Below are 22,744 nucleotides of genomic sequence, written 5' to 3' on the forward strand. Positions count from 1 at the left end.
ATTTCTGTCGGGAATGTTGTATTTTGACTTTGTTGTGTGAGCCCTGAGGAGAAGATGAATATATAAGCTTGCGTTGGCTGTTTCTGTGTGTGCCCATGTGCATCAGCTTGTAACTCCTCTGCCTTAATGAGTCTCTCTGAAGAGTGACAGTGCCAAACACACACAAGCACACAAAGTACTCCACTTACTGTAAAAGTTCCAAAACTATGAAATATGATCTGGTATTATAAAAACAAAATATGCCCAAAACTGGAAACTCTCAAATTCAAAACTTTCTTGTTCAGTCTGTTTTTTTTGTTGCTTTGTGACGTTTTTTGCTAACATGTTGATGTTTACCAGGCAGAATGTCTACCATGCGCCCCACCTTGGTTTAGCATGTAAGCATGCCAACATCTGCAAATTGAATTTCTTCCTCTGGTTTAACGCCGGCGATGTTAACGCTGAATGATATTTAGGAACATTCGGCCAGTATCGCACAACCACCGGCTCCTCACAGAACAGCTCCAAAAACGTTGATGTAAATTTCCAAATAGCTGTTATTTGGATAAATTGACCACATATTGGGAATGTATGTGGTTCCTTTCTCGTCTGAAACGTCATTAAAACTTAACAATAATAATATCATCGTGTTCACAGATTTTCTTGCCCTCCATAAATACTTGCTTTTTAATGAATAAATACAATACATTTTCCCCCAGCTTTGGCTGTTGTTTAGCCATTTGTAACTTTGCATATTTGGAAAATTGGCACAGGATAAATAGAAGGAAGAGGTTATGTAGTTGGAGAAAAAAAAATCCACCTCAGCAGGGGCAACTGTGGCTTAGTAGTCGAGCAGGGTCGGCCTTCAATCAAAGGGTTCGTGCCTACGGTTTGTGAATGTAGTATGAATGTTGGTCCTGATGGGCAGGTGGCACCTTGCATGTGTACGAATGGGTGTGAATGGGTGAAATATGACATGTACCGGTAGTATTAAAGTGCTTTGAGTCGTCGGAAGACTAGAAAAACGCTATACAAGTACAGTCCATTTACATTTACCATTCAGCAGAAACGTTTTTAATTGAGGGATGAGTGCTATCACCCAGCACAACACTGTCTATTCAGGGAGTTGTGAAGCAGCTTACTGGACAAATGTGTTGTTCTTTATGTCTTTACCATCTGGTTTTTCACAGCAGAAACTGGTCAGCTAATTGCTGTTGTATTTTCGTCCAGCTTGCAACAAAATGGGATTTAATTTAATTACCTGGATAAAAAGTCTTATACCTGCACTGTCTCTCAATTTAAAGAGAGGAAGAAGAGTTAAGTTCCATATTGAGATATCGACCATTTGGTTTAACTGCCCTGCTTTTATAAAAAAAGTAAAACCCACTCTTTTATGGATTAAACTATATGTAGCAGTGGTTTGCCAACCAGTCCGTAGGGATGTAGCGGTTACCGGTTTCATGATAAGCGATGGTAAAATTCCTGATAGTTAGTATTACCATTTCAGAGAGACAGCGAGAGAGAGGCTGATCAAAGTGAAAGGGGTAAGCCTCGACGTTAACGGTTAACTTAGCCTTCGGTTTCTTGGATCAGCTATTCTGCAACGTGGGTTGACTCCTAATCAAGAGTCCTCGACATATATATCAATTGCTCGGCGCAATTAAATGCAAATAATATTTGTCACTTTAATCTTGACATGATCATTTCATACCGTTTCATCTCTAATTGTTCGTAACAAACTGTTGTCAACGGTTGATCTTACATAGCACCAATGCAGTAAGGATTGATAACATGGGAAACAGGGCCTGGAGCTGCTACAGTCATTGATAAATTGCGTTCTGGGTGAATGACCGATTCTGACAATATCTCTGCACCCATGGCATTTAATTTGACACATTGTAGACGAGACTGAGATGAATTCAGTAACATTGCTGCATGTAGCCTCGATAAACTGACATCCGAGGGAACAGAGCGGGGGTGGAAATGAAAACAGGGATGGACAGTCCAATTGGAAATAATAAATTGAGACTGGGTTGGGGTGGTGATGGGCATGCAGCGATGTCAGTGAACTGGATAAGACAGTTTCTCAGCAGACCCAGCTTATTAGAGATGCTGTTTCATCCAGACTGACACACATCTGGCGTTTGTGTTGCAATGGTGGAATAGATCCTTTACTCAAGTAAAACTGGCAATACTACAATACAAGAAAATACCATTCTTAATCCACAACACCAATGAACTCATTTCTATACAGCAAGTATGCCAACTGTAAATTCTAATGTGCTAATCTGCTCGGACCATCATTTATTCAGGATACTCACAGATGGGAAATCCCCTCCCTGGAACAGACCTGAATCTTATAAACTGGTGCCGTTCATAAAATACTTTTAACAGCAGTGGCTCGGAGAATAAAAGACTCTGGCGAATGAGACCTATAAAAAAACGACTACAGTGACAAAAAAACGATCACAATGAGAAGCATTTTAATGTTGTAACAGGGTGAAAGTGATGCTCATTGTAAGTGCTGTCAGTACAGTTCTTCACCCACACATAACTGTACCACAGAGATGATTAAAGTGAGTGGTTTTCTTACTCTGGAGAAATGAATGTGGCTTCCCTGAGTCACTGGTGTTGGATAAAGAAAACATAGCAACGTTTGCAATCGTGTTTGTACGTATCATTTTAGCTACAGTGTGCTTGATCTTCTGGTATGTATATTCGGCATCATTTGCTCCATTAGCAGTGTGGGCTGTCATCCGTGCATTAAAATCATGCTGGGGCCTCTTTCTCTTCCCTCTTTCGGCTATTCAAACACATCAGAGGAGATTTAGTTGTAAATTAGATGTGGCACGGCTGTGTTAGCCATAATCGCAGCAAACGACCATCACTCTGATGGTGCAGGCTGAATGTTGCCAGTGATATGCAGCGAAGAAAGAGGCAGGAGTACTGGTCATGCCTGGCTTAAGCGCGAGAAGAGAGAACAGAGAATGCAGGGCCTCAGGGCGGAGAGCTCAGAGTTATGGTTCAATGCGTTGCGCACATGCAAACACACACAAGTCCACCGATCCTTGAAGGCAGGTCTACCAGTAGCAGGTGGGAACCCCAGGATTCGGTAATGGGACAATCCCGATGGATCGCTTGCCTGACAGCACGCAGTGTTCTCCTGAGAAGCCAACATCAGCACGGGGTGAATGCGTTTTAAATCACCTGTGCAACCCTCCTGCCCTCAGACAGCCTCTTCTCCAAGATATTAAAGAACAGATAAGAAGGCTCTGGGGTGATTTTACTGAAAGGGATGCAACAAAGTAATTCATCTAGTCTCTCACCTTATTAATAAATGTTGTTGTTCTGTACTTAATTGTGCTACCTTGTCATAATCAACCCATGAGAGATGGCAAACGTTACTGCTGTGCATGCTAATGCCTGTAGTGGGACTTCGATGCTTTTAGGACATCTATCACATGCTTTTCTCATAGATTTTAGCTGATATTTCAGAATTTTCTATACCGAAATTATAGTCCAAAGGAGGTCCTTTTAAAGTATCTATCTTAATCAAACTGATTCATGGTGCATGAACTATTCTGTCTGTCAATGTAAAGAAAGGACCAACACACCTGAAGGGAGTCCTGGATATATTTCCATGATAATTTGAGCTTTGATTAGACATCTAAGAGGGTTGCGTATGTGTGTTCTATTTGTATTTACTCTGGACCATTCCCAGAAATATTGAAATTGTCATTTAGTATATAAATTAACAGTTTGGGATAAAAGTAAAATTGAATACAGACAGACAACAAAACAGTACAGTACAAAACAATGTTACTTAGATATTTATGATATAATATTTCTGCCATACTAATGGCAACAGGTTCTGATTATACATTTTATATTTGACCTCTCAATTATTTAAAAATATTTTCAAAAGTATTTCAGTTTGTGTTTTTTATTTATTATTTATTTTCACAGAAGCAAACATGTTTTGTGTTGTTTTAATACCCACCGTACCATTAACATGCAGTTTTTATCTACTGGTGATGCAGACAAAGTTGATGACATTATTAGATAATACAGTTTCAATAATTCTTACGGGAACAGTTGGGCTAAATTAGATTTACAATTCACTCACAAAGCTTGGGGGAGTGAGGCAGGTACCGAGTTATATCACAGTCATTTAATCCCACAGGATCCATTTTAAAGCCTAAAATCTTCAAGTTGAATCCTATTGGTCACTCAGAAATCTAGACTAAAGAAGTAGAGATTTTGGAAAGAAACTGAGTGATGAGTTCAGGCTGTCAAATCCTGTGTCATTAAAGTTTTTTTATACTTATCCTATTAGCTTTGAGCGTTGTGTTTCACCCTTTATGAAGACGGTACTTGTTTTGAACTATAAATGACTTGTTTCTATAACTGATCTTGAAGAGAGATGTACTGTGTGCTTCCTGGTGTGAAAAAAACAAGGAAAGTACCGTCCTGAGTGTCTGATCTGCCTGACAAAGCCCATTAGCAAATACATTAGAGATTTGTGCTGAAAAGAATTTTAAACAAAGTCATCTAAAAATGCTTGAAATGGGCCTGAAATCGATTTAAATGCTAATTTCTGACTCTAATTTATATGAAAAGTGCCAAAGAAGGGTTATCCTTCGAAGCTGTTTGGACGTGTCTCACAGCCTGGGCGTTTTCTCAAGGATATCCAAGGCACAGTCAAGACATTCTTTAGCACACAGTTGTGCTTGGTGGCTGCTTTTCTTTCCTGTATTACCTTTAAAGCAAAAAAGCAAATCAATATTCTCAGTCGGTGCTATAGAGCCTGGAGATGTTTATGGTGATAAATAAAACATTTTAGTCCCTCAAGAAGAGCTCCTCTGTTGCTGGAAGGGATTCTATCAATGAAACTCAAGGACATTTCAGAGGAATGTGTGTATGCTGACATAAGGGACACGAGACCTTTTGTTTGTGGACTCTGATCGACTTGCAACAGCAAGGTTCTAACTTTTAAACCTCATTTAACCATGGTTCAACTTAATAGCATGTTGCACCAAACTTTAGAACTGTCTTAAATTAAATGCAAGCCTCTCTTTAAGTCAGTTTTTCTCTGAACCTAAATTGAATTTAATTCTGTTGCACCAAAATCTGAAACTGTAAATTTGAATGGTTAAGGTTAAGGTTAAGGTTAAGGGACGACTCCATAGTGTATATGCCACAGTGAGCGGTAGTTGGAGATTTCAGACACTTACTAATCAGCATCATTTTGCATCATCACCGCTAAATGGTGTAAAGTAGAAGAACAGTTATTCTCGTCTTTAAAATATGCAGCATTGCAGAATTGTAAGCAGAAAGTAGCTTAAATGCCATGGACTCGATTAATATATTGTTCCATTGATGGCACAATATATTCATTTGGAAGAATTTGGACACTTGGACAATTTGCAAATGGGAGATGGTAAATATTGTGCCCTTTATAGTAAACTAGGTTTGATTTTGACTGTGGGCACCAGGTGATACACAATTACTTTGTATTACCTGACAACTACAAACAGGATGCATAATGTTTTGTTTAGAGCCGTTATGATTCATCATGAAGGGGAAATGTTTTCTGTTTCTCTGTTATACGTCTTTGTAAATGGATTACCGATTCACTGTTGGTTGGACCTAACGAGACGTTGAATTAAAATAATAATTGATAGATTCATGGTCTATCTTTTCTTTCCCAGATATTTCGGTGGCCCATTGCCAGCAGGCTGGATGGAAACGAGATGCTGGAGATCCAAGTGTGCAATTACAGCAAAGTCTTTTCCAACAGGTAAGGTTGCACTGCTGCCCACAACTGGTCCCGAAACACATTTATCAGAGCAAAACAGCATTTCAGAGTAAACTGTTTGTGGCCCCAGTGCCCTCTCTATCCTCCTGTCACAGCCTGTGACCAACTCAGACCGACACACGCTGCGTATTTTTAGGATGAAGGAGAATGAGCTCGTAATCCCAGAGAGCTTGTTCTAAATTGACTCAATTGTGTGTGTACCACTGCAAGCCACAGAGCTGGCCATGAATGAGTTTCACGTCAGGGAATGAAACTGTATTAGATCCTCAGTAATGGGCCTATTTGTCACTTTACACTCACAAAAACACACAGGGTGCTTTAGTGCAAATTGTACATGTCGAGTTCGTTTTATGTTGGTATTATTCAAAGTGGAGTTTTTGATATAATATTGGTTCATTCAATATTTGCAATTCAGACACATTTTGCTGTCATTGTTTGTATGATTTTACAAAAACAAATCCAAAGCTGAGGAGAAGGTATTCCAGTTATTCAGTTATTTACAGTTGTTACATTAACGACCAAAGGGCGCTTGAGCAATGCAATGATACTCAAACCTGAAGGATCTGCAAAGCACTCCAATTACTCCAATGAAATCATTTGTGCCGAGTCGATGGTTGAAACTGGCTAATTAACGAATTCCCCTTTTGCTCCTCCTCATCTGCTTTCTTTTCTTGTTTTTCTACATCTTAGTTTCCCTTAAAGTGTGTTTTTCTCTGCTGTTTCCAGATCTGATAAGACGTAGGCTGGTTGTGCCAGGAAGTCTGGCCATATCTTGTGTCCGTAACAAATCCAATCAGATCATTACAGCTGTTGAACTGGTTGATGTGTCCAGACTCAGGACACATCATGTCGCCCTACAGTCATTAAAACTTTGCACGGTTGTCTCTGTGTGTTTGTGGGTGGATATGTACTCTGTGTGTTAGGGCTGGGCGATAAATCGATTTAATCGATTAATTCGAATGTGTGCTTTAAGGCGATGTGTTTTATTGAAAATCGAGAAAATCGCCCCCACTCCTCCCCCCCGTTGGGTTCCCGTAGTTGAGTGCGCGCGCATTGTTTACAAACGAAAACAATGGCGGCCAGCAGTGAAGCTCTCGTTCTTAAGAGAGGGAAGAATGTGTCTTCGGTGGTCTGGAAATGGTTCGGGTTCATGTCATCTGACACCGAACAAACAGCACCACGATGTAAGGTCTGTCTAAAAGCTATTGCTACAAAATCAAGCAGCACAACAAATTTAATGCAGCACCTCAAACAGAGGCATGCTGCCGAGTGGGAGAAGCGTTGCGCCCTGAGCAGGGAGCAGGACCGCGGGAGCACAAGCGATGCCGTCTTCCTGGCAAAAAATATTTAGAAAAAACATGCACTACTGTTTAATACTGTTGGTTATGTTGTGAATGCACTTGATTTTGTTTACATGCACTTATTTACTGTGCAAAATATGTTATGTTGATGTTAGATCAGATGTTGCACTTTTGAAAATGTGAATGTTAAAGGGTCACATACATTTTATTTCATGCTGTGTTTGTATCAGTGTATTCAGTTAGAAAAGCTTAGTGTAAAAAGTTACATTTGCACAGTTGTTTACAATGGAAGGCTACTATTTAATGCCATTTAATGTTATGTTTAATTTAATTTTATATTTAAATGATTCAGGGAAACAAAAGAGTGACCAAATACTTTTTGTATACTACAGGCACCTTTCTACAATGTTCAGGTTTTGTTTGCACTTTATTTTTATCAACCTACGAGGGAAAATCATCACAAAATAAAATAAAAAAATGTTTTCAACAGCTTCTGTCATCTGCAAAAATTTGTGGGGGAAAAAATCGATTTAAATCGTGAATCGGATTTTTTGTAAAAAAATCGGAGATTTTTTTTTTAGGCCACATCGCCCAGCCCTACTGTGTGTGTACCGTGACCTTTTATCTGTGTGACCTTATCTTGTCAGCCATGTATGAATGTAGTTGTGTGTGAATGTGTCTACTGTAGGTGGAGACACGTTTATCAATGTGTGTCACATGTTTCTCAGAGCTAAAAGCCGTGACAGGTGTGCAGACAGATGTTGTATCAGGGCTACGTCACGGCATCTCTGAACTGTCACCATCATTTCTTTCTGGTACCATTGTGTGGAAGAGGGAAACAGAAGCAGGACAGCCACACATAACAATTCAAGGAGGGTCAGAAAGTGGAGGATCGCTCAAAATGTTCAACTCAGCCTGATAATCAGACTGAATTGCCATTTCTCTTTATTATTCTTCATTGTGTTCACACGAGCAATTTTCTGTTAAAGCTGGCATTTATCCTAATGACTCTGTCAATATCTGTGAATGTTTGTAATAGATGGATTGGCCAAAGATTTTATAAAGATATGCATGGTCCCCAGAGGATAAATCCTGCCAAATTTGGCCAGCGCCACCATTAGGCTCACATTTGGGGTCTTTCGTGAAATATCTCGACGACTATTGGATGGATTGTCATGGAATTTGCTCCATGCATTCATATCCTTTAACTTTCATATTTTTTCAGCTCAAAATCTCAATTTGTCCAATACTTTTATTTATGAACAAACACCTGCAAAACTTATGACATTCGACATTCTCATCTGCCTCAGCTGTACTTTGTGTTTAGTAATAATTAGCAAATGCAAGTATGCTAAGTCTTTCGTCATTAATCCAAATAGCATGGCCTCATGCCACTTAAAACACATTTAAAGTACTTTGCAATTTTGAGCACAGAAATGGAGGATTCCAGAGAGAAAATAAGCACAAAAAAAATTAAAAAATTGTACTTTTTAAAACACATGTGTGCACATAAACAAGTAAAGTTGCATTCAAAGACCCTTACCCACACACACACACACACACACACACACACACACACACACGCGCACACACACACCACACACACAACCTGGCACTCATTGAAGTGGGTAAATAATTCAAGATGAGTCATAGCTTGTGTTGTTCTCACACCTGCTCCATATGTCCACACGCAGCATCATTACCAGGGTAACTGATCTGCTTCATCACTGTCTGCAGCAGCACACTGTAAGGCCAGTGTGTCACACTCTGCGACCGTACTTGCGATCATATTACCACAAGAAATAGAGAAAGCGATGATGCGGGATGTTCTCTGTGCTGTCGAGGCATATAGACCGTGTTTTATGATTGGTTTTACCCATGTGGCAGAAAGATATGCTTTTATATTCTGCATGCTGTGGAGTACAGTGTGAGTCCGAGCACTTATATGATTGTATATTCAAGGACTTCAACCTGATGCATTGATGCACCTCATCAACTATTTTAGTTTAAATTGTGTAGCTCCCCGAACAGATCCGAACAGTTTTTGAAATTTTAATTCTGGTGTTCTCCTTTTCCTTTGAAAAACATGGGAAATGGCAACACTTTTGAATGACTTCCTTTTTTTTGTTTTGAGAGTGAATATAAAATGTCAATATGTTACACTTGTTGACATTTTCTCTGTATTATCTTGTACAATTCAAATAGATGATCTTTGATCAAATGACTCTTCGCCTGTCTTTCTCTTCCCCTGATCTCAGCAATGAATCAAATCATGCAATTTATTATGTTGTTTCTGTTTATCTCTATGGGTTTTATTTAGCAATAGCCACAGGACACAGAGTTGTCGCCTGGCAACTGGTCTTTCCTGGCTTCAAAAGTATCGTCCATGCTGAACACATTCAGGTTTCAACAATTTCTTAAAATGCAAGTTTAAAAACATAAACATGTTAGTCTGTTAAATTTGATCTTGGCTTTCTCATGCCTTAAGCATGATGAACATTGTGGATTTATACCTTTTTTCAATTTTGTATTTCAACAGAAGCAGAAACATATTGGTTTAGAGTCTGTATTTCAATGACATTTGATCAAGTAATACTGCCGTATGACAATATGTATAATATATATTGCATAAATATGATATAGCACCTTTATCTGATTGTCTGCATTTGCCGAAACAGATATTCCTGTCCTGCTATTTTATTTATACCGAGCTTGGCAGAAGCTTCTCCTCGGCCAAACCACACACACCTGTCCGCTGTTGCATTTTCATTTCGCACCGTCTTCCAGCTGACTAGAGTTATTGTACCAGCAGCTGTGGTGGATTAGTGCAAGAATCAAACATTTGATTTGGAAAAAATGTTTTACATTTCAAAGCTGTGCTCACCTCCACTCAAGTTCACCTAAACCAGTGACTTTCTCATCGTCACGCCTCAATTTTCACAAAGAAAGATTTTACAAATTGAAAGGGAAGGGAGCTCTGAATTATAAAGCCGATGAAAGTAAATTGTTTGCAAAACCTCGATCAATAATGAATGCCACCCTTTGAAGTGCTAAAAAGTGAGCCAGAACATGATAGGCCCTGCTCAGTTCAATTATTCACCACTTGTACACACGCTACAATTGGAGCGTACAAAAGGAAATGACCGACCAATTGCTGGACATATTGATCACCACTGTCTGGGGTAGGCATGAGTGTTATACTGGGTTAGTATTTTCAGTGATGTTGCTCAGAGGTGCAGAAGTTTGACAACAGAAAACGTTGACTGCAGAAAAAACACGAGTATCCTAACAAACTCTCTTGAGTCACGTCAAGCTTGAAAGGTTGAGCATGGAGTGATTCAGTGGTAAGCCTGGCAGTCACGCACCTTCGCAGAGAAAGCCTCTGCCGACGCCGTAAGGGAAGCACACACCTTTTGTCTTCTTTTTTTCATAACTGAGATTCACAGTGAAGTCAAATTGTGGAATTCTAAATTTAAGTTTTGAGGCACTGCTGACAAATGTAGCCTCACTTTCAACTGTGAGTTCAATTCTTCACCACCAACTCCAGAGGAATGACAAAGTATAGGAGAGTACATAGATGGAGATAAGGACGGAGGCAGATGGACAAGAAAATGCATTTCCTGAAGAAAATGGAAGTCAGATCTGGCAAGATCTCTGGACTCTACCTGTATTCTCTACCTCTATCTGTATTTACTGGAGGAAAAAGACGATGTTATTGCTGACAGCTTAAGAATATCAAGAACACGTGAGACAATCTGAACGTTATATGTCCTCTGGCTTTACAGCGACTCAAACTTACAGTGCCTGTTCAGCAAGGTGCCTGCTGTACCGAGGGAGCTGACGCCTGAGACGGAGATGAAAGCTCTCGTGGGAATTTCATCCAATCAACAAATTTCAATTGTCAGAGCAGTGCTGTGAAGACCACTGCCCTGATAATGGGTACAACTCATGACCTTTATGACCTCACACAGGATCCTGATTAGGCAAACTAGCCAATGAGCAGATGGGCATCCCAGAAAAACACGCATTGTCTTGAAGAGAAATGAATCCCCGAAATGTTAAAAATCATTTCCGTACAGTTCATGTAGGGAGAGAGGTAGAATAATAGCAGGTGATAAACGGTGTGCTTGTTATTTGCTCACTGACAATGAACTTCTGCCTTTGTTATTTTTCTTTGGTTCTAAATTAAATAGAAGGAACATGGTTTTATGTATTGAGGTGTGTTTGTGTACATTCTATGTTTGTGTTTCCTGTACTCATTCACTCTCGTCTGACTGCCCTGTGGGGAATCTCACATCATTAGCAGCCATCCCTGCAGATTGCTTCTGTGTGTGTGTGTGTGTGTGTGTGTGTGCATGCCAAGTGGTAAGCTATTGATTGTATTCTCTTGTTTTATGTTATTACTCTCCGTGGACTCATCCAGTCTGGTAATTGTGTGTCTGCTATTTCCAATGACTCGTATTAGGAGTGTTATCCTGTCCGTCACTTATAGATTGAAATTAAAAACGCCGCTGGATTTTCAGTCCATGTGTATGTATGTAAGCTAGTGACCATTAACGTACAGTAGAAATAACACATGGCTGTGGCTGAGTACGGGCTGCGCTGCATGTTGTTTGTGTGTGGCTGACTGCTCTCCGGACAACACGCTGTTTTGGGGGGAAACTCATTAAATTATTCACCAGCTCTAATTGGCTAGCTGAATGGGGGCTGTACCAGGTTTCTTCCCACTGTTCTGTTCTGTGACGGATCCTTGGGCAGCATAGAAATGAACCGTATGTCTAATGATCTTAAATGTAACATTCAGAAAAAGTTATAATTACGATTTGGCTGTTGATAAGAACACTATTTGATATAATAATCCATTAATTCAGTCATGAGGTTTTACTCAAAGAAGAAACAAATGCTGATTGATGTTAATATTTCAATTTCCCCTGCCAGATAGACATTTAGTTAATGTGGTCATCAACTCTTGTAAAATTGTTTCCTTTTAATGCCAATTAGAAGAAAAAAAAGTGACAGTTCAATGCAAAATGTGACGCACTTAAATCTAAGGTCTCTGTAGCCTTCTGCTTTTAAATTAAAGTAAACGAAGAGAGAACTTCTTCTTCTTCTTGTCATTAAATGGCAACTTTATAAAATGGAAGCAACGGATAACATTTAGCTGGGTGAATGAAAGGTGTGCAAGTCTTTTATCCAGTTATTTACTTGTCCTTGGGGCATCAATAAGAGATTAATTGGCTGATAAATTGCTGCTGAAATGTGTTGAAGGCTTTGGAGATATAGATGTCTGAAATGTTTGAAGAATTGAGTTGCAAAGTAGAAGCTTCTGGAATACAGTACATGTTTTAGCATTTACTTAAAATGTGACACCAGATAGGTGGCTTTTACAAATCAAGATAATTAGATACAATAACAATTTAGCTAATTGTCACACCAACGTTTTCAAATGTGTTGTTAATGGTGCTTATTGTGTATTATAAGGAAATAGCACGGAATGCCACTCTGTGTGGGAGGTAGTTTACGATCAGTTGGTCTGAGCTGGGTGCGGCTGCCCATGGTTTTATACAGGCAGGTCATTGAGCACAGCATGGAGGCAGCCATACGGAGCAACAAACCACACCAGTAAGATGAAAGCAGCTAAAGCTACAGAGCAGATTCGATTCTCAGTGGCAGAAGTAGTATATGCAACCGTCACAGTAGCAAGAACATCCACACTACAGCGAGTTTTTAAATGCTGTGTAAGTGTGTGTTAATATGTTTCAGATGACCTGTGGAGACACAAGTGATGTTTACGTTCAGTATGCCTTACCACACTTCTCACAAGGAAGACTGATGCTTTGAGGACTGACATACTGTAGGAGGCTGATGGCAAAAGCAGTATGCCGTTTTCTCAATGGCAGTCACAGCACATATCCATCACCACCCACCACACTGCAGTCTGTTCATGACTATAACTGACACACACTTAACTGCACGCTATGACACTGAGTGCTGGAGACCAGATGCTTTTGGTGAATAAAAACTTACTATTTGTCAGTATTTAAGGCGCAATAATGAATGTAGATCCACACAGAGGGAAGCAGATGGGCAGCGGAGGTTAAACAAAGGACACCGTGAATTGTTGTAATGCCTTGTATTGATCACGCGGATTTATTTTTACGATGTGAGACTCTCTTCTGGTGTTTCGCTGCAGACTGGTGGGGACTTTCTGTATGGTACTTCAGAAGGTGGCTGAGGAGGGACACGTAGAGCTGACCGACACCCTCATCGACGATAACAACACTTCAATAAAGGTAAAGGTCGTTGCCTTGGTGGCCAAAAATAATCAGTTAATGCAGGTTTACAGCTGCCATGCGTTTGTTGCCAGGAGTGTGAGGATGATTTGAGGTTTTAAAGCACCCCGGGGTGCAGAATTGTGTTGGTGGAGCTGGCAGTGCTGATGTAATGGTTCTACCACACAGCATGGCAGTGCTTTAGGGCTTACACACACACACACACAATTAAGAGAATTTCAGTACTTACGTCCCTGTAGGAAGAAACTAAATCCAACATAACCTCGGAGACAACACTTTTACGTACAGCTGCACTGGTGTGGTTGCCATAGTGACAAATATGCTCGTACTACTACCAGCATTTTGCAATCTACTCCTCGTGGACTACAGGGATCGTCTTGAGAGGATGTAAGAAAGAGAGAGAGAGACATCGAGAGAGAAAGGGGAACGAGAGCCCCTCATCTGTCTTTGTCAGTGGAATAAATTGGGCGCTCGATAATAAAGATGCAGTCATTGTCGGGAGGATATTTGTTCAAACACAACGTCCCAGAAGACATCAAAGACAAACTCCAGTGTCCCCGATATTTCTGGCCTGAATTCCCACAGCAAATACTGTGACGAAGAGATAAATTGAACTCTAATCAATTTCCATGGGGGTTGGTGATTCGATTTTTGCTAACCAGCCACTATAACCAATGCATCCGCCTGAATCTTACGTTTTTTAAGACTTAAGAAGTCGACAGGTGATGTGTTGCCATCAATACATACTTTGTGCTGCTGTTTTTAAAGTGGAGCGGAGCAGGTTAAAAGGGAAAAGTAAAAAGAACTAACCTGCAATGTTAGGCGATATTGAGACATACCGAAATACAGTATGTTAATCAAGTCATATTGAATGAAAAACCCAAATACATACTACCAAATACTATTATACGACTAGCTGATGAGAACAGCTGATGACACGTTTTACAGCCCCAAAAACGCTAGCATTCACTAATTAGCACTAAACACAAAATACAGCTGAGACTGGTGAGAATGTCATTAGTTTTGCAGATATTTTGTCATAAACCAAAGTGCTGGACACAATGATTTCGATTTTGAGATAATAATGGTGTTGTTGAGATATTTCATTGTGGACCAACAGACGGACATTTCCCTCCCAAGAGCCACACTTATGCTAAGATAAGATGATAACACATGAAACATAACAAGACTGAAAAACGTAGTTATTTTAATTTGTCTTTATAGCCGAAGGAATATAAGTTATGCCAGTGATGACAGCACTGACAAACAAACAGTTTCAGGGACATTAATGAGAGTTTCTAGATTTGACATGTCAGATAGTCGTTTTAGATGTTGGTGCAGAGATAATTCATCAGAAGCAGTGACCTTTGTGGAAGTGTCGGCGTATTACGTCATCATCTGCTGATAGTTTGCTCATTTTCATCTGTTTTCAGACCAGCGTAACCATTGAGATCAGATACCAGTCGATGGATGGAGCAGTAGGAGTGTGGAGCGACGGGGAGTTCCTCGACGTTCCTGACGACCGTGACGGGATGTTTGCCTTTGAAACGGACAGTTTACTGTCAGGACAAAGCCACGGGTCGGCGACGTCTCCTGGCCGATCCTTACAGGCATCCATACCCACCTTCAGGAAGTGAGTCAAACACACAAACTCGACTTCCTGATGTAACAGTGAATCAAGCTGTGAAATGCTGATCATGTCCTCTGAATATTTTATGACTCTCCACAACAGCAAAACAGATGTGTTGTTTTATTTATGTACTTTAGATTTTAAGAGCTCATTAACAGCAACAGTGCTACTGAGGCACACATGGTGGAGACAATAACTTGGACGCGTTGAAGTTGACAGATAAAAGGGGCTTCATGCTGTCCAGCTGATGTAACATCTGTAACTGTTATGGAGGACAACATGTAGGGGTCCGGTGCTTAAAGGGATAGTTCTGGTCTTTTGAAGTGGGGTTGTATGAGGTCCTTATTTTGCCATGAGACAACGGTTTCCATCTCGGCTCTTGTCGTAGCCAAAAGACTCTATTTAAAAAAACAGATGCAGATCACAGGGGTTGCTTTTCTATCGCTGCCTTCATCGGTTAGTTTGTTTGTGTTATTGTGGGACTCTGTTCGTTCGGATTCACCAAAGTCACACCAAAAAACAAACAAAGTGATACGTTAGCTCGTAATAATAGACAAGTAGTCCCACGCTGTGCAGGGCTTTATAGATTTAGTGTGAAAAACTGTCAGAGCCTCTGACCCACAGCACTGCACTGCACTCGTCTTCTGTGGTTTGCTTGTCGTGTTTTTGCTGAATAGAATATTATTCGTGGGTGGTATTGATTTCCACTGAGAGTATCTGCACCACCAGACCTTTAAATCCTTCCTTATACTGCATGTTGAATGGCCGCATGGAAACTCGTGTATGTGTGAGGCTGAACGTTGTCGGCTGCATGTTTTTGTGACACTGAAGGGCAAAGTTACACCGTTTTACAGCATACAGTTGTTCAGAGTCTGCCGCTGTGAGACTTGAACAAGCCTGAGGTATGAGGCATCCCACGGGTGTCATGTAACAGATACAGTATTTGGATTTTGTCAACAAAGGAAAAAAAAGTGTCCAGCCACTCAGCTTATATCAGCTTGAGAGGTTTTCAGAATTGAACTTTGTAAAAATGTTTCACTGTGTCCTGAATTCTGACACCATGCGGCCAGTGTGTGTCTATTGATTTTTTTCTGGTAACTAGGGGTTAATGGGCAGACGATGATAACCAGAGATGACTCTCCCATTCCTCTAGGGAAGAGGAGGGGGAGGAGGAGGAGGAGAATGTCATAAAGAGTTTAGCTTCAAGGTATATTTCCTACATCCTTCCTGTCCGTCGGATTTTCCCACATTTCTGTCTCCTCTTTCATGCAAATGCAATAATTCTCAGCAATGTCACCTCCGCAATCTTTTTATTCTTTAAGCCAAAAACATCTGACAACGTCGTGGACAATTACGTGTCTCTCTCAGGTGTTATTATGATCATAAAACTTCTAAAAGTATTGTCATCAGCTGTCTGAAGTCTTTGAGAGAAACTCTGAGAGAACTAAAACTCTTCAGAGACGATCTCCTCTATTATGAAAGGTCATGCATGCTGCTGACATGAGTTTGTGCTCTTTGCCATTTTCATGGGAATTCCATTTCATTTTATGACTGCAAGAGAGTGTAGGTGGCTTTTTAGTGAGTAATCGCTTCCTCCTCCCCTTAATTGAGTGGGATTGCACCCGAAGTTGACCATCCCACTGCCACCGCCTCTCCCTTCTAGCTTCTACGTTGTCTCTGGTCCTGCAGGATGATTTGTGGCGGTGCCTATGAAGCATTTTGTGCTATCTACGATACCACGATGAGCCGGCTTTGCAGGGGTTCTATTATTCCTAGTAAATAAATCACCCCCTACGTGGTTTCACTGCCAGTGAAGCAGATCTTCTGAACAGTGCATACAGAAGAGCAAATGAGCCAGACATGAAGAGAAAGGATTTAAGACTCCAATTGTCATGTGGTCATCAAATACTGGGGGAAAAAAGACAAACGATGAGATGAAATGCGGTTGCACATTGGAGTGTGATCATACTTTAACACTGGTGCAACAGCCTACAGAACAGGATTTATTTCTTGTAAAAACCATTCATGAATTATTTTTGCTTTGCCTCACTGAGACACATTGCTGTAAATAATCATTGTGTTTATTCAAACATTTTTAATATGCACGATTAATTTGCATAACATCAAATAGGCACTGAAAGGAGACAACTCAGCTCGGGCAAAGCTTCTGTTGAAAGGATCCTTTGCTGAAACAAGTGTTCATTTATTTATTATGATTTTTTGCCAAGTGTGTGATTCATTTGTCCATCAGTGTAAATAGCTGTGTCTTCAAAGACAGCTCTGGCATCACACGTGTGGATGATGTACCTTCACTCGGCGCTGTGGTGCAGATGTTGCCAGGCCTTTTATCTCACTCGCCTTTGTCTCAGTGAGTCTGCTCACTGCAGCACTGACTCCCTGTGGAAACATTCAAACAACAGATGTGTCGGCTAGTACAGAAGCATGCCATTATTATACGAAAATATTCATTTTGTGTGTTTATTATTTGGATAGCTGTCAGCTTTCAAATGTACAGTACAGTACAGCCCTTGTCAGCAAATTAAAGATCTTAGGATCAGTGAGTCGACACATTGCTGACACACTGCAATCACAGATGAAGCTTTACAGAATCCATGTCTGCTCAGGCAATATATATATGGCATGAAAATATACATTTTTTTCATCTATACAATCAAATAGAAATGTAATTTTACATTATCAATCCTTCATGCTAGGTTGTGAATTATCTATCTAAAGATAGTCATTTGTTCTTCTGCTTTGTTTCCTTCTGCAGAGGCCGGGTGGAAGCAGATGTCTTTTGAGTGTTTGAAAAATCCCCGTTTCTGCATCACCTGTGTTTTTTGCAGTTAGGAGCTGAACTTCTTTTAAGAGATGATTATTTATGAGATTACATAAAAGGAAATGTCTTCGGCGTAATCAGGAATGTCGAGGAGAAATTAACACTTTGTCTCTGAAAGCCTTTTGTGAATGAAGGTGAATTTTCCACACAAATGCACCATAAAATAATGTGGAGGTTTATTTCCGTACGCATACACAAAATCAGCCCAAAGAGTTCTTCAAATGTTTTATTGGCACTATGTAGGCCATGAAGGCTCAAAGCATTTATAGGTCTGAGTGCATTCAACTTGCATTAGCTCCTAACTATGTGACAGTAATGAGGGTAAAGTGATGAGCATTCATTTGCAAGATCACAGGCAAGAATATCAATTGCCGTGTCAGTAAACTTTTTCGTAGGCAAATTAAGCATCTACACAAAACCACTCGAGAAGAGATGCCAATTTAACAGGGATATATAATGTTGATGTTCCATTGTATCTGTTGTGGCCACGTAGAGGTTGTCAAAGTGGAAAGTTAGAAAAACAGCACTTGATGCCTTGAGCAGCAGAGGAGGAAATCTGCCAACAAGAGAAGGTATTGAGAGAGCGAGCGAGAGGACTGCAGAGCATTCGATAAGGTTTCAGCACAGAGGGTTCTGGTTTCGTGAATGATTTTAAGCCCCAACTGTGTTATCAGGTAAAGCCGATCTTTGTCTGGCTCCAGTCCAGCGGGTCCTGGAAGCATTGAAATATATGCATCTGAACTAATGTCGATGAGAGGGAGAGAAGGAACAGAATGACCATGGATATCTCACTGAGCTCCATTAAGCAGAGCCCCTAGAGCAGAACGCACAGACAGTATATGTCAATGAATTATTGATCGCTGGTGGGTTATATTTGATCTACTTATGAAAACACATTCAAAAGGAAGCAAGCAAGCGAAGAGAACATCTTCACCACTTTGACAATACATACCATATATCACATTTTGAATAAGACTCTAGCTATAAATAAAACACAGGTACATTTTGAAACGCATTCAACAATTTGACAGCATTGAAGATATAATTCAAAGTAACTGCTCTGCCCTCACAATGTGTGCAGGTGCACAGCTATGCAGCGAGCTAAACACACTTCCAATAAAGGTTGAAGACAGGAGTTTTACATTGAAGTTTTTACTGCAAGCAATTGTGAAAGTGAAAACACTGTTTGGGTAAAACAGCAAAAAATGTAATGATAGTGTTTACAAATCGGAAAAATATGAGATACCGTTCACGCGAGTTAAACCAAAGGTATTTTAACAAGAAACAAAACAACTGGATTACAAGTTCAAATAAGAATTCAATACGTAACAGTAATAATGCTATAATATGATATAATGCAGAGTACACGTCATAAGAATCAACAGAGTCTCCTGAGTTCTGCTGGATCTGAGACGTTACGGAAAGAAAACATTGGCAAAGCCACCATTCCTGGCAGTTACATCTAAATATATTCCAAGATGAATCCAATAGTAATGGAATAGATTCTGTTCATTTACAATTTTAAGAGCTATGCACTTTTTGTTTACTTGTTATTTGTACCACTCCAAATATGTAACAAGAAAAGAAGATATTTAAGGCTATTTAAATGTTGTGGCTAACACTGGGGTAACCATCTGGGAATAATAAGTGAATATTCCCAAATCGGAATAACAAAAGGTTTTCCTGTCTTCCTACTCTGTTGTTCTGATGTTGTCTGAACGCAGCACTAGCAGCGCATTGGGCTCGGACAGCAAATATAAAAAATGATAAAAGAAGTTGCTATAATAAGTTGTATGGAGGAGATGGAAATTAAGTTGCCAGGTTGCGAATATCCTTGGGAGTAAATCTGCTTCAGTTTGATAATTCATCTTTGCGATTTAAACGTGTAATCAGGCAATGTATTCGTGGTCTAATAAATTATTGATTCCTGCACAATCCCCCCCCCCCCCCCCAGATGCAGTACACTTCATTCTCAGCTTCAAGCACAAATGTGCACATGTTGCCTGATATTTATTTTTTAAATATGCAACAGCTGGCTTTGCATACAATAGTGAGCTTATTATCTCTAGATCTGCTGTACAAAGCTTGAATGATCTTCACGTCTCATTCAAGGTGTTTGAGTGTTTGGTTGATGTGCAGCGCTGAGATGTTGCAGTTAATGTGATAGTCACTGATTTTATTTCAGATCAAAGGAAAAGAAGGAAAGAGAAAACAATCGGATATATAATCGGATATACAATCGGATATATTGCATATTTCAAACACCGAGTTGGTGCCATTAAGATTCACAGTTTTTTTAATCAGTTGACCAAACATAAGCAGTGTTTTCAGAGTTCAATATAACGTGACGTTCAAGTGAGTTTGTTATGAACTCCATCTTCTTTGGTGTCATATAGAGCCCAACCCACTCCATCCTTCCCCTCTTCCTCTTATCTCCAGCCATGTACCTCCACCTCTCTCTCCCTCTCTCTCTCTCTCTCTCTCTCTCTCTGTTCTTCCCTTTCTCTCTCTTGCATCATCCACTCATCTGGCGAACTGCTCTCATGCCTGGCTGGTCTGGATGATCTGCACCTGACAGGTGAAGACTCTGGAAATATAGTTCAGAATACAAAAAAACTCTGGAAGGAATCTTTGTTTGGGCAGATTTATGGTGATCTGACTTCTTTGTGGAGTTGAGTAGGATCAGTGGTGTCCTTCATGTGGTATGTAGAAACGCATTATTTCACACTTTGTGGCAGGTGTGTCTTTTGTTTTGGTAGCTTATTGCTGAATCGTAGATTTAATAACACAAGGAGGTGGGCTGTATTACGGAAACATCAGATTTTGCGATGAACCGCTGCGGATTTCTGTGGATTGAGAAATGAATGATTTGACTGTTTCAGCGTTTCAGTTACAATTAACAGATGTTACATCGAAAGGTATTTCCAAGGTGTTTTCATGCATGCACTGATAATTCAATAGACTTTCACACCTGCTGGAAATGCAATGGTCAAACTGTGCTTCATACTGTAGACATGACACAGGCTGAGAATGCAAAGACCACATTTTCAAGTGTGATTGGCCGTGATTTGATTTGACTGGTAAAGCTTTTCCCCTTTTTATTCCCGTTCACATGCCTCCAGGCTTTTACTTTTAAATAACTCTTGGCACTCAGCCACATGCCCAGCTAATGAGATGGAAAACCAACCAGTTGTCTGTATTCCATCAAATGAGTTTGAAGGTAGCCTTTAGAATAACTGGGGAAAGATCAAAGCAGAACTTGAACTCCGGTGCACTCGACTCTGAATGCTTGAGGAAACAAAAGGAAAACCTTCCTGTTCATCAATCTGTTGACATGTATCCATATCCGCAGCAAATTGGACGGTCACACTCATTTTCAATTATTAAGGCCCCTCATTTGTCATCCCGCTGATGACATCACAAGCTCTTTGTTGTTGTGGCGACATTTAATCCAGATACTATCAATGTGGAGACACTGGATACTCTTGTTTTGTGGGTTTTGTGGTGTGGAGCAAGGCAGGGGGATTAAATCCATTGGAATTAAGTGTGTAGCTGAGTTACATAGATGTCCATGATATAAGTTCTGGTGTTGGGTTGCAGTTTGATTATGGCCGCGAGCGAGCCTTGGAGTTTTCTGCTTGTTCAGTAGTAATCAATTTCTCCGTTGGAGTCCAGTCTCCAGTCTTCTGATGGAGAGCGAACCTCATGAAACAATAATGAAAAAGTTGACTTCACAGTATAAATTCCCTTTTCCTTCTCCTCCCATCTGCTGTGTCTGTCTCCTCCACCAGAGCAGGGAAGAGCGTTTTCTCTGCCATGAAGCTCGGCAAGATCAAGAGCTCGAGGGACGATCACAAGAAAGGAGGTAAAGCAACATCTAACCCGAAAGTAATCCTTGAGCTTTTTGTTATGCTGCAATCCTGCAAGTTAGCTGGAGGCAAAGTACACGTTGAAGCACATTTCCCAAGTTATTAGTCATACAGTACATGGGCTGTCCTATTTAGGGCCAAAGCCAAGAATTACTGAGGTCATACATCTGAGCCCCCCTCTTTGAGAAAATTAGGCCCATGTTAAAAATATAGTAGTGTAATATACAAACATAAGATAGAAAATACTGGAATTACGCTGTTAAATATCCACCAAGTGTTTTTAATTGCATTACGTTAACTCCCCCCCGATTTTCACAGAAAATAGCACAGACTTGACCGAGTTACAGCTGTGGTCCTACCATCAAAACATTTGTGGTTGATTCTGGTGATGTCACGATTCTGATATTGTCATTCAGATGAGCCGGCGGTTCTGGACTTGGAGGACCTGGACAGGAAGGCGATGCGTCTTGCTGGAGCCCTGGACCCAGACACCATCTCTCTGGCATCTGTCACCGCCGTCACCACCAACGTCTCCAATAAAAGGTCTCATTTTTGAGGCATGCATGCACACACACGGTAGAGAAATCTGCCCCAGTCCGTACTGGACATCTCAAACTACTGATGCCGCAGGATGATTTGAAGCTGGTTGCACAGTGATCCCATTTAATGGCATATATTTTCAAGAATAAACTTATTCAACTTGGGAAGATGGAAGAATGAGAGCATTCCCAATTTAGGATTCAAACTTAGAATAGTTTCTAATCATGTGCCACCTCAATTTTCGATGTTGGAGCACAGGAGTATGTAATCCTTGATTGTGTTGTGTTTCTTAAGGTCAAAGCCAGATATTAAGATGGAGTCGAGCTCTGGACGCCCAGTGGATTATCAGGTGTGTATGTGTGTCTGGGTGTTTATTTATTTATTTATATATTATTTGGGTGTAGAGATTTTGAGCTCAGATGTAGTTCATCCATCCAATGCTACATTGTTAACTAAGGGAGAAAAACGTGTAATC

General features: G+C 40.3%; 1 protein-coding gene across 1 annotated transcript in view; it reads left to right on the forward strand.

Annotated features, from left to right (window-relative positions):
• The window catches only part of otofa (otoferlin a), a gene marked incomplete at both ends in the record, with an annotated part of 59,992 nt that overhangs the window by 14,360 nt on the left and 22,888 nt on the right, over nucleotides 1-22,744 (forward strand). Inside the window, 6 exons of the mRNA XM_079291377.1 lie at nucleotides 5,691-5,779; nucleotides 13,292-13,391; nucleotides 14,825-15,024; nucleotides 21,652-21,725; nucleotides 22,146-22,272; nucleotides 22,564-22,618. Coding sequence (XP_079147503.1) covers nucleotides 5,691-5,779; nucleotides 13,292-13,391; nucleotides 14,825-15,024; nucleotides 21,652-21,725; nucleotides 22,146-22,272; nucleotides 22,564-22,618 — 645 coding nt within the window. The remainder of the gene's footprint in view (nucleotides 1-5,690; nucleotides 5,780-13,291; nucleotides 13,392-14,824; nucleotides 15,025-21,651; nucleotides 21,726-22,145; nucleotides 22,273-22,563; nucleotides 22,619-22,744) is intronic.

This window comes from Melanostigma gelatinosum, assembly GCF_949748355.1.
Source record: "Melanostigma gelatinosum genome assembly, chromosome: 19".
Lineage (NCBI taxonomy): Eukaryota > Metazoa > Chordata > Actinopteri > Perciformes > Zoarcidae > Melanostigma > Melanostigma gelatinosum.